Source organism: Dromiciops gliroides, chromosome 2, assembly GCF_019393635.1.
Source record: "Dromiciops gliroides isolate mDroGli1 chromosome 2, mDroGli1.pri, whole genome shotgun sequence".
NCBI lineage: Eukaryota > Metazoa > Chordata > Mammalia > Microbiotheria > Microbiotheriidae > Dromiciops > Dromiciops gliroides.
In genome coordinates, this window is record NC_057862.1 from 319281006 (window position 1) to 319294120 (window position 13115).

General features: G+C 44.9%; 1 protein-coding gene across 1 annotated transcript in view; it reads right to left on the bottom strand.

The window, feature by feature from the left end:
* The window catches only part of CAMK2A (calcium/calmodulin dependent protein kinase II alpha), an 87994-nt gene that overhangs the window by 66165 nt on the left and 8714 nt on the right, over positions 1 to 13115 (bottom strand). Inside the window, 1 exon segment of the mRNA XM_043982793.1 lies at positions 5197 to 5291. Within this exon segment, the coding sequence (XP_043838728.1) occupies positions 5197 to 5291 (95 nt within the window).

Genomic DNA, 13115 nt, shown 5'->3' on the forward strand with positions numbered 1-13115 from the left:
AACTGCTGGGGAGAGGGCATAGTAAGCAGGGAATCTCTGTAGGAAGAAAGTCAATTTACTTACCTCCCCAATCCCTGAGGAAGGAGCTAGCTGGAAAGGATTTTCACCAACTAACTGAAGGGGTGGGGGATGGCGGCAGGAGAGAGGGGGGTGGAAGACACACACAATCACATTTTCCTGGCAGTTCTAATATTCTTCTATTGAAAGTACCATGCCCCCTCCCTGGGTCCATTTTCCTTTCCATTTTTATTTAATGCCTACTGCCTGATGTCTTTTAAACTGGACCAGATTTCTTACAGCTCTGGGCCTAGTCCACTTTGCTTGGTTATGTAGGAAATAGCTTTGCCAAGACTACAAGAGATAATCAGTCTCTCTGAATTCATCCTTTGTTTCAAGGCAGCTTGGTCCTAGATAGAGAATATTAGAATCTGAATTTTAAAAAAGACCTGAATTTGAATCCTGCTTCTCACACTTACTAGCTCCAGGACCCTGAGGGCCATTGATCCTTTGGGAGTTTCAGTTTCCCCATCTATAAAACCAAGATAGAAAAAACTAGTTCTTACCTCACAGGGTTGTCATAAGGAAGGAATTTGGTTAATCTTAATGTCTTATATGAGCTACTTTACATTTACATTTCATTGGTTTAGGGAACTCCTATCAGGGAAATTCCCTTTACCATTGTAGACTGACACTAACTCAACAAGGGAGTAATCTGGAACACTTAAGTGATTTGATTTGCCCAAGGTCATTCTGCCAATATATTTCATAATCAGGACTTGAACTCAGGTCTTCCTGACTTGGAGGCTGACTTTCTATCCACTATGCCTCTCTTCCTCTCCCTTCTTGATTTTATAGGGCCACAAAGTTAATGCTTCACAACTGGAAGAGCTAAATCTAATCCTCTCATTTTAAAGATGGGGAAACTGAGGCATTGAGAGAGGCAATGCCTTTACCTTTGATCACACAGCAAATTTATGGCAGATCTAGGACTAGGACCCAGGTCTCCTGACTCCCAGTTCTGCCCATTTCCTGCCTGATCAGAATAGGAACATCCTAGGATCTAAAGTTAGAAGGGCCCAGGGAGATCTTATCGAACAGCCTTATTTTACAAAGGAGAAAACTGAGCCCCAGTAACTTGGGAGTCAAAAATGAGACAAGAATATGGAAAGGGAGAGAAATGTCCCTTCTCACAAGCCCATTTCTTTTTTTCCATTCCTTCAAATGGGTCCTACTTGTGTACCAGAATAAAAGTAACCCCATTAAGGCATCAAGGGATGCCTGGGACCCACTTGGAAGGCCCGTTTCTTGGATACCAACAGGATGTCTCCCCTCTGATCAGCGACTCACATTTTTGGATGAACTATAATTTATTTTTGGAGTCCCGTTGATATAACATTCCTGCACATGGCTTTGACCATAACCTTCACAGAACTGCATGGAGAAAGGAAAAGGAACTGGACCGGAGATGCTAAGCTGATAGGTTCCATTGCTTGTTCAGGTTTAGGATTTTGGTCACAGAGGCTTCCTTGTTCTATGGAATGACTGAGTGCCAAGAGAACCAACTGCTCTCCAGCCCCATTCCCAAACATAGATGAAAACCAGGAGCCAGGCACCACCACCACCATCACCACCACTTCCCCACAATGACTGTGGGGCCGTCCACACCCCCTCCCCACCTCACACTGATGTAAAAGGCAACAAACATGGCATAGAGGAGAAAGAACCAGATTTGGAGTGAGAAGACCTGGGTTCAAATCTTGGCTTTTCTGCTTATTTACTGTGTGATTTCAAGGGAAGTCCCTCCCTCCTTTGAGCCTCAGTTTCCTTATCTGTAAAATAAAGTCACTGGACAAGAGCTCTCATGTTGCCTTTTACACTGAATCTTACAGTGCTTCTCTTCTGATTGGGGAGCCAGGAGCAGACTCCCCAGAGAGCTGGGGATGCTTGGAGCTGTTCCAAATACTCCCAAGAGTAAGAAGCAAGAAACTTTTTGTTTCAGTTTTTTTTCCAGTGCCTGAATAACCAGCAGAAAAATCTTCTCAGAGAGATTGTACTAAGCTTCTTTCCTGCTGGAAGTCTAAACTCTAAGGAGACCTGGGGCTTTGAAGGAAATGGGGCTCAGTCAGTAGGTGATACATTGGAGACAGCCCCAGGCCTGGAATCTGGAAGACCTGAACTCAAAGCCAGCTTCAGACACTTCCTAGCTGTGTGATCCTGGGCAAGACACAACCTCCATTTGCCTCAGTTTCCTCATCTGGAAAATGGCTGATCATTCCAGTATCTTTGCCAGGAAACCCCCAAAAAGGGTTATGAAGAGTCAGACATTACAGCAAAATGAACAACTGAAAGACATGTAGAAGAAGTAAACTTATCCAAGGTCATACCACACATTAGTAACTAGAATTCTCAGTTACCCATGTGGCATTTTGCATAACGAAGAGCATGCTAGAGTTGAAGTCAGGAAGACTTGAATTCAAATCCTGTCTCAGACACTTACTAGTTTGTATAATCCTGGGCAAGCCCCTTAATCTCTCTCTGGAACTCAATTTCCTCATCTGGAAAGTGGGAATAAGAATAGCACTTTCCTCACAGGGTTTTTGTGAAGATCAAATGAGATTTTATATACATACATCCATACATACACATACATATATGTATATATATACATATATGTGTGTGTATATATATATATGTCTGTGTGTGTATATATATATGCTTAACAAACCTTAAATCGATAGGTAAATGTTACTTCTTCTAATCCTAGAAGTAATCCACTGGATTTTATGCTACCTATTGCTCTACCCAACCCCAGTAGAAATACAAGCTGAGTCAAGTACTGAAAGATATAGACGGAAAGAAGTCTCAGTATGTCAATCCAAAGGCTTTTGTTACCTCTTAAAAATAGGGACAGGGACAGCAGAACTGCCCCTTTTACAAGCAGGTTTGCAAGGGGATTGGGGCGAGTTTTGTGAGGAACAGGAATCTTTGCTCGACGTGGTCTTTTTTTTTGCTGCTTACGTCAGGCGCTGGGCCACTCCCAGTAGGACTCACCCAGGCACATTTCTAATTGGAGGTAGTCCTAGTTGGAGGGGCCCTGTACAGAGGGGAGATTTACGGGCATCCTCCCCAACAACCAGTCTTGGACCAGGGAAAGAGCTTTCAGATCCTGGGAGAGATGGGAGAGTTTCTGGGGGAGGGTGCCTGAGTCAGGCATGGGTGTGTAGGGTATGGACTAGAGTGTTTTTAGGGGCATCTGGCACCTGGTTCTGGCTAACCTGACTGACATCAGATTGAGATTCCAAGGAGACCAGATAAAATTGGGAGGATGCCAAATGTCGGCATTTTACAGCCACCTGCAGAAACACAATTGAGCCATGCCCAGTCTATGTCAATCCCAAGTCTATGATGATTGATTGGGGGTGGGGGGGGAGGAGGTTATTCCTCCAGATTAACTGACCCAGAGCCATCCAGGTCATTAGCATTAATTCTGGATGAGAATAAAGAAGAGTAAGAAGAGCAGAAGACTGGAAGGCAATGGACTGGGATCCTCTCACACCCGGCACTAACTCAGAAAGGTAACTGAGAGTAGTGTGAAGAGTGTTGGACCTGGTGTCAGAAGAGTCCTGGGCTTGAATCCAAGCTCCCTGGCAAGTCTCATTACCTCTCTGAGTCTCGGTTTCTTCATCTGTAAAATGGGAATAATAATACATTGCCTATCTCATGGGGTCATTTTGATGAAATGATTTGGAAAACCTAAAATACTCTATCTGTGTGAGCATAGGCATTCATAAAATGCACTGCTCCATTCACACAGGGGAAAGGCTGAAAGATAAGGAAGGCATGAATTGGTGAGTACCCAGCAAGCTGCCAATCTGACTTACTGTAACCCTGTTTATATTCCAAAAGGTTAAATCAAATCTAATATGATGAAATTTACATCAATATGTTAAGGTTTCAAGGGTGTGAGAAATCCCTCCATCCTTAAGCATTCTAACTCATCTGTGAAATTAGTAGATAAATCCTAGTCAAACTGAGATTCTCGTTGTTTCCCAACTTTGCGTTCATCTCTCATCTCCATACTTCTGCACGTGTGGTTCCCCCACACCTGGAATGCCCTCACTCCTTACCTCCCCCTGTTAGGATCTCTGGCTTCCTTCAAAGTTCAGGTGAGGTGCCACCTTTTACAGGAAGCCTCTCCAGATCCCCCTGCCTTGGACTTTCTCCCTCCACAGATTATTATGTATGTTCACAGTCCCCTCCCCCAAGAAAACACATTCTCTTTAAGGTCAGGTAACATTTTTAGTTTTTCGTTTGTGTCCTGAGTGCCTAGGACAGTGCCTTAAATGCTCATTGAATCGAATAAATATTAGGGAGGTGCCTTTGCTCAACAAGATTAAATGACTTAACCAGGTTCACACAGCATTACATATGAGATGCAGGATTTGAATGCAAGCTTTTCTGGCTCCAAATCTAATAATCTATCCATTATGCCATGATAGCTGTGATGAAATTTCCTATAATGCATGTAAAATTGCCTTAGGGATTGAGAAAGGGGAAAATAAGAGGCAGAGAAGACCACCATTTTTTACCTTAGGTCTCTCCATACCCAGAAGGAAAAGGATATCCATAAAACCACTTCTTTACCTATAGCTTGGAGGAAAGTAGGAACATTTATTAGCCTCCAAAACCCAGAAGGTGTCAGATAAAAGGCACCCTCTAGCATCTGCATCCTTCGGAAAGAAGCAATGGTACGATTCTCAAGTGCAAGTAGAAATTTATCAAATCATAGAATTTGGAGCTGGAAACAGCCTGAAAGAAAGACATGTGGTTTAAAACCCTTTTATAGAGGAGAAAGGCAAAGCCCACAAAGGTTAGATGATTTTCCCAAGGTCACACATCTAGGAAATGGCAGAGAGCCAAGATCCAAAACCAGGTCCTCTGACTCCAAATTCAGGACCAACCATAGAGCAAAGAATTAGAATCTAAGAAGTAGTGGGAGGTGGGGGGGAGGGCAGGGAGAGAAGGTCATTTCTCCTCCTTCCCCCTCCTTCCTCCTCTTTTCCCCCAAGTTCTTCTCAGGCAAGACAGTGCCTGGCCTTGACTCAGGCCCAGTTGCTGGGGAATGGGGTGGAGAGGTGGGAAAAGTGAAAGAAGAATCCCAGGAGGGAATGAGAAACCCAGAGTCAAGTCACTTACCTCGGGCTGAGAGCTTCTTCGTGTTGATAATCTTGGCTGCATACTCTTGACCGGCTAACACTTTCACACACCTTCTAACAATGGAAAAGGCACCCCTGGGGAGGAGGGAAAAAAAACACACAAGAAAATGAAGGCCCAGAAGCAGAGTTCTAGCCAACAGTAGAACATGGACAGGAGCTGGGGTGGGGAGAGGCCTCACTCTGGGCCAGGAGTTAGGAGAATGCGGCCCTGCAAGGGAATAGGGTCACTGAGGGGTGGGGGCTCAGAGCACCCTAATACCGAAGGACAAGCCTCTTCAAAATGTGAGTGCTAAAAGATCCTATAGAGGTTAATAGTTCGAATGCCTTCATTTTACAGATAGGGAAACTGATGTCCTCAGAGAGGAAAGGATTTGTCCAAGGCTACACAGTGAGTTAGTACAGACATGAAACTATAACCCTAGGCTAGTGACAATGAAGCTCAGTATTTCTTCCAACCCACTGTGCTGTCAGCCATTGTCCCCACAGTCGGGGAGCTTACAGTCTAATTAAGATCATAGGCTCACAGGATTAGGGCTGAAAGGGATTGCTTTGTAGACCTTCAAGTGTTATATAAATACTAGCTATTAATTCACAAGGCTTCCTTTCCTGGAACTTCTCCAGGGCTCTACTCTACAGCTATAGGAGGAGCTAGTGGTCAGAGCAGTCCCAGACTGGTACAATGGAAAGAATGCTGGCTTTAAAATCAAAAGACCTGGGTTCCAATCCTGACTCTGCCACTTGCTGCCTATGTGCTTGCTGTGAGACAAATCATCTGGATCCTCATCTATGAAATGGGGCATACATGAGACTGACTGACCTTGAAGATCCCTTTTCAGCACAAAACCTGGGAAGGAAGGATGGATAGAAAAAAGGAAGGGAGGGAGGGAGGAAGGGAGGAAGGAAGAAAACGCAGTGTGATATAGAAAGACCATTGGAGCTTAGATCCTGGGTTCAGATTCTAGCTTTGCTACTTAAGTCACAGAGATTTAAAGCTAGAAAGAAGCTTAGAGCCGACAAAACATATAAAGTCCAAGTGTCTCATTTTGCAAATAAAGAAACTGAGTGACTTGCCTTCATACTGACAGAGACCCAGCTAGATTTCAAACCTAGGTTTTCTCACTTTTATTTTCTTTCTTTTGTTTTTGTTGCTGTTTCAAAGGTATATTTACAGGATTGTCTCCTAAAGCAGCCTGAGAAGCAGCAGAAAAATCTCTGAAAACAGCACAGACAACTTCCCCCCCATCTTGTATGGGAAAGAAGCAGATGGCTGGGGGTGTCGGGGAGAGGGGGTCTGGTGGCCAGGGAGTATGTGAAAGGACAGGATGGGACAAGGACTTGGGGACAGGGAGAGGGGGGGACCTTCAATGGGAAGCACAAGGTTCAAAGAACGAGATCCTCCTGGAGGAGGGAAGAAGAGGGAGCAAGTGTTAGAGGAAGAAGCCTGGATCCTGGCTCAGAGTATATAATAATAATAATAGAATAATGTGGTGCTTTAAGGTTTACAAAGTGATTTCCCCATTTCCACATCAACCCCATGAAGTTGGAATTATTATTCCCATTTTACAGATGAAGTAACTGAAGGTCAAAGAGTTTCAATGACTTCCCCACGGTCACCCGGCTATTGGAGCCAGAATTCAAATCTGGCTGCTCTGACTCCAAGTCCAGCCATCTTTCTTCTCGCCCACACAGACACTCACACATTCCTAATATTAACTCACAGTCCTATAGTTGGCTCACCAAGTGCTTCCTCCACAACCACCCCGAGAGAAATAGTGAAAGTGTTGTTATTCCCATTTTACAGATGAGGAAACAGTGTCACAAAAGTAAAGCGATTTGCCCAAGGACAAATGACTGGTGTTGGATCCTGGATGCGAGTGTATGTGAGTGCCCGATTGTGTCACTGCGGGGTGGAGCACCCCTAGTGTCCACAGTATGGTACCAGGAGCATATCATCAGATAGTATTGGGGCAAGGGAGAAAAACAGAATGATGCAGATCCTTGCAGAGAACAGATAAGACAGGAGGGAAAGAACAAGTAGTTCCTTTCATAACTGGTCTCCAATCCCCTCCACTTGGCGCCACCCAGATGGCCCTGGGTTCCCAGCTAAGGAAGTGGGAGAAAGGAGGGGCCTAGACAGATGGGCTGGGAGCACGGGGCCCATCACTGAGAATGTGGAAAACTGTTAATGGCCTGTGAGAAGGAACACAGGCCTAGCCAGGACCTGGGCATCCAGGGAGTCACACTGAGAAAATGGCTTTCTTCTCACTGCCTGTTGAGTGTACCCTTGGGAGCCAAGTGCAAAGCTTCCAGTTGGGAGCTGCTAACAGTAAAGCTGCCTAAACCCGTGCCTTCTAAATTTCAGCATTATTAACTATTACTCAGGGCTAACTCAACCTGATTAACCCCCACCCACAAAAGGCAGTCTGTCTCCGCCCCTCCCCAACCAGGAATGCTGACCCACAGGAACTTCCTGGTCCTGCTCCTCAGCCCCTCTGGTTCATCCCAGAAATTCACTCTGGGAGGTTACACCCTGAAAGGCAGTATAAAAAGAGCCCAGGCTCTGGTGTCTGAAAACCAGGGTTCAAATGCCAACACTTACACTTACTAGTTGTATGACTTTAGCAAGATAATTTTAATTCTCTGGACCTCCTCCTCATCTGGATTCCCCTGCTAAGGTCCTTTCCCTCTATGACCCTGTGATCCCTCTGGAGTAAAGGGAGTCAGACCCTTGGAGTATGACGTGGACTTACACCCAGAACCTATCTTCCTACAGCTAGTAGCATTGAACTCTGCAGGAGGTAGCAATTAGTACTAATCTAAGTGGTGGCACAGTGGATAGAGTGCAGGTCCTGGAGTAAGGGACACTAATCTTCCTCAGATACTTACTAGCTGTGAGACCCTGGACAAGTCACTTAACCTTTGTTTGCTTCATTTTCCTCAACTGTAAAATGAGTATTTGGGCAGGTAGATGGCAGCGTGGATAGAGCACTGGACCTGAAATCAAGAAGATTCATCTTCCTCAGTTCAAATCTGGCCTCAGCCACTTACTAGCTGTGTGACCCTGGACAAATCACCCAACCCTGTTTGTCTCAGTTTCCTCATCTGTCAAATGAGCTGGATAAGAAAATGGCAAACCACACCAGTATCTCTGCCAAGAAAACCCCAAACGGGGTGGCAAAGAGTTAGACATGACTGAAACGTGTTTTTCATACCTTTTTCACAATCCTCAAAGATGTTCTCCATCATCCCTATCTCATTATTTAAGTAATTGCTTTTTTGGGCTTATGATGCATCATTCCTGTTCACATACTCTATGATGCAGCCATCTCATTCTTCCTCACATTCAGCATTCCATTTCTTGGTGCCTGGAATAAACTCTCCTGTCTTACAATCTTGCCCTGCTTTCAAAGTTGAGCTTAAACATCAATCTGAGAGGAAGCTCTCTCCAATGCCTCTGGCTGCTACTGCCCACCGCCACCTCAAAATTACTCTGTATGTATTTGATATGTATATTTTTTTCTTCAATAAAATGTCAACTCCTTGAGGGTAGGGATGGCTTCATTTTTGTCTCTGTACCTCAAGTACCCAGGACCGTACCTGGCAAATAGTAGGTTGGTGCTTAATAAATGTTTGAATGCTTGATTGATTCTTAAATCTTATTATTTTCATCATCACGATGGACCAGAAAAGGAGGTGGATGGATCACAAATTGACTAGGGGAGATCAGTGGATAAGTAAGTGCTAAACCCATTGACATGAAATATCAAAAGACCTAGAAGAGGCTTCCAGCATCCAGGCCATCCCTCTGAAAGACATGGAAAAGAATCACGCAGGATGAGAAGGCATAAACGGATTGTGATCTGTGCTGATACATAGCGGCACTTAATAAATGTTGATTGATTGATCCATTGATTGCTTAGGGAGCTCAGGCTCTCTTGCTTCAAAGGGCTCCAAAGGTGTATTGGATTGTTTGAATAGGTGATGAGTTCCTCACCAACAGAAGTATTAAAAAAAAAAAGAAGCCATTTATTAAATGCCTACTGTGCTAAGTGCAAGGAATACAAAGAAAGGTGAAAGACCTTGATCTCAAGGAGCTCACAGTCTAATGAGGGAGATAACACGCAAATAATTATAAGCAAATAAGCTACATATAATGTTGTATCTTCAGTTGTTTCAAACTCTTTGTGACCCCTTTTGGGGTTTTCTTAGCAAAGATACTGGAGGGGTTTGCCATTTCCTTCCCCAGCTAGTATTGCAAAAGAGGAAACTGAGGCAAACAGGGTTAAGTGACCTGCCCAGGGTCACACAGCTAGTAAGTGTCTGAGGCTGGGTTTGAACTCAGGTCCTCCTGAATCCAGAGCTGGTGCTTTATCCAAGAAGGTGAAAAGCATTTTAGCTGAGACTCGACAGAAGCCAGGGAGAGGAGGAAGGGGAGTGTTTCATGCATGGGGGACAATGAGTCAGGAAATGGAGTGACTTGGTCAAGAAAGAGCAGGGGGTCTGTTGCAGGGGGGGAGGGGAAAGGTGCAAGACTGGAAAGGTAAAGGTAGAGGGAGGGCCAAGTTATAGGGGACTTTGAATGTCAAGCAAAGGATTTTACATTTAAGCCTGGAGGTGATAGGGAGTCACTGGAGTTTATTGGATAATGACTTGCTCTTTAAAAAGAGTGGATGGGGGCAGCTAGGAGGCATAGTGGATAAAGCACCAGCCCTGGATTCAGGAGGACATGAGTTCAAATCTGGCCTCACACACTTGAAATTTCTTAGCTGTGTGACCCTGGGCCAGTCACTTAACCTTCATTACCCCATCCAAAAAAAGTGGATGAATCGGAGTGGGGAGAAACTGGAGGCAAGAAGACCAACCAGGAGGCTATTGCAAAAACCTAGGATGAGGATGTGCACCTGGTGGGAGGCAATGCTTGCACTAGTGGGGGCAATAAATTTTTTCTCAAGTCTGGACCTCAATGTACGAATGTCCCTCCAAGGTTGCAGACCAGCCGCTCTGTAATTTAGTTTTTGGAAGTTCCCTGGGGGCCCTGAGAAAGGAAGTGACTTGTCTATGGTCTCATAGATAGGGCCAGACAGAGGCAAGACAGGAACACAGGTTTTCCCGATTTCAAGTCTGATCCTATATCCATCACGCCAAAGTAGCTTTCTCTAATACTCTCATCACAATACTCCCTCATAGTTACATAATGCTTTGTGCTTTTCAAAGCCCTTTGCTATCTCAGATCCCCGCAATCTGCCCTGTAAGAGCCCAGGAACTGTCCTTTTTACAGATGAGAGAAAACAGAGGTTCAGATTCAGGTACTTGCCCAAAGTCCACACAGACAGTTAAAAGGGAAGAACCAGTATTCTGATCCAGTCCCAGTCCCCATCCAGACTTTGCCTTCTCTAGCCAGCCCAGGTTTCTCCAGCCTACTTAAGCACCACACCTCCCCCCTACCATGGGAGACATCTCTACCCCAAGCCTGGATCCCTGAGAGCTTAGATCCCTCTAGCAGATGCCATAGGGACATGATGTATTGGAACTGTCTCAGCCCGGAGCCCTGGCCCACACCAACGCAGCAGCAGCACAGAGGGTACACAGAAGGCCTGGGAAATGGAAGATTCTGTTGATACTGAAGAACACTGAACCGACAGAAGTTCCAACATATTCCTTGTTTTGGCTGCTGTTGGTTTTTTCTTGAATGGGTTACCAAAAAAAAAAAGGGACACGAAACATAAAGATCCTTTCCAGCTCAAATGCTCTGATTGCTGATGGCAAAAGACCCACAATCTTTTTGAGAGGGGTCAGAACAACGGTCAGCAACATAGTGAAGTAAGAGGAATTGGTCTATGATGCCCCTATCCCTTTTTTTGTTTTTTTAGTGAGGCAACTGGATTAAGTGACTTGCCCAGGGTCACACAGCTAGTAAGTATTAAGTGTCCTGCAGGCTCAGATTTTGAACTCAGGTCCTCCTGCTCCAGGGCTGGTGCTCTATTCCACTGCACCACCTGAGCTCCCCCCCTCTCCCTTTTTTTTAACCTCCCTCCCCAGGGATATTTTGCTTCCATGGCTCAGACTGTGGTATGGTTGGGGGGGGGGGGCAGGGGGCATAGGGGGGCATGTGGCAGCTGCTGCTGAATGGTGGGGTCCATTTGGAATCTAGAGTCCAGTTTGAGTACTGGACTAGCTCTGTGACTTCAAGTAAGTCACTTACCCCCTCTGACCTGAGTTTCCTCATCTGGCAAAATGGGAATAATAATTATGGGTACCTAACTGTGTTATCATGAAGATATGTTATCATAAACAATGTCTATGGGTATACTTTATCCACTGATATATTTTATGTAAATATAAACTATTACTATTATTATACTTTACTTAGAGTAAGGTGCAAGGATCCCTTGGGCATGAGATAGGATTGAAGAGCTAAAGGGGATTACTTTTTTTTTTTTGCGGGGCAATGGGGGTTAAGTGACTTGCCTAGGTCACACAGCTAGTGAGTGTCAAGTGTCTGAGGCCAGATTTGAACTCAGGTACTCCTGAATCCAGGGCCGGTGCTTTTATCCACTGAGCCACCTAGCTGCCCCCTTAAAAATCTATGCTAGGATTAAGCCTAGGTGATTCCAATAATTTGGGGGGGGGCAGGGCAATGAGGGTTAAGTGACTTGCCCAGGGTCACACAGCTAGTAAGTGTCCAAGTATCTGAGGCCGGATTTGAACTCAGGTACTCCTGAATCCAAGGCTGGTGCTTTATCCACGGCACCACCTAGCTGCCCCTGGGGATTACATTTTTAAAGGAAAGTCTAGAAAGAGCCATGTTTAATTTATAGAAAAGCCTTGTAATGGTGGGCTTTCTGGCATCTATCCATCAGTAAGGACTATTTAGATGTGGGACGGGAGGTTGTCTTCCTAGTACTTCTGAAATACTTGTAGTTCACTATATTAGCCCTTTGCAGTTGACATAGCACTTTAAAGTTGTTTACATAGCACTTTATAGCACATTATCTCATTCAAAACAGGCCATGGGAGTCGTCTATTCTGTCCTTCACATATTACTGTCTGTTCCTCCTTCTGGAGATGTAAAAGATCATTTAGGGCATTGGGGCTGTGGAAAGGTTCATGTTGCCTAGGTAGCAGTGTTCTCCTGGGGTGGGGGGAGGCTACTGAGGCTTATAAGTACCAAATGGAATGAATGAATCAGAGAAATCTGTTGGCTATTAACATATTCCCAGCCGGGATCCAGATCTGTTCTCTCAGAACTAAGGTACTTGGCCTGATTGGAGGACAGAGTGAGCCATCATAGAGAAAGACAAGAGTGGTAGGGGGAAGGGAGAGGAAAAGAGGGGTTTGAAGGGGCAGGGTCTGGCCTTTGAACAGAGTTTCCAATATGGAAGAGACCCCAAAGTGCATCTGCCCCAATCTCTGCTTGAAACAGGTATCTCCTGGCTTCTTTTTCAATATTGATGAGAAATTCATCACCTATTCAAAAACAACTCAGTACACTTTGGAGCCCTTTTGAAGCAAAGGAGCCTGGACTTTCCAGTCAATCAATCCATCAGCATCTATTAAGTGCCTACCATGTACTAGGCACCGTGCCAAGCACTGTATATACTAAAAGAGATCAGTCCCCTGAATCGAGGAAGCTCACAATTTAATAGGGAGATAACAAACAAACGAATATCTATCCCCAAAAGGCCGTATTCAGGATAAATAGCAAATATGTAACAGAGAAAAGGCACTAGAAATTAAGAGATGTTGGAAAAGGCTTCCTATAGAAGGGTGCCATTTTAGCTGGAACTTATAGGAAGGCCTATAGGGAGAGACAAGGAGGGAGAGAAGCAAAATGATTTATCAAGGCTCCATGGCCATGTAAGCAATCTCTTCCTCTTGTTTGCCCCTCCCCTTGTACTT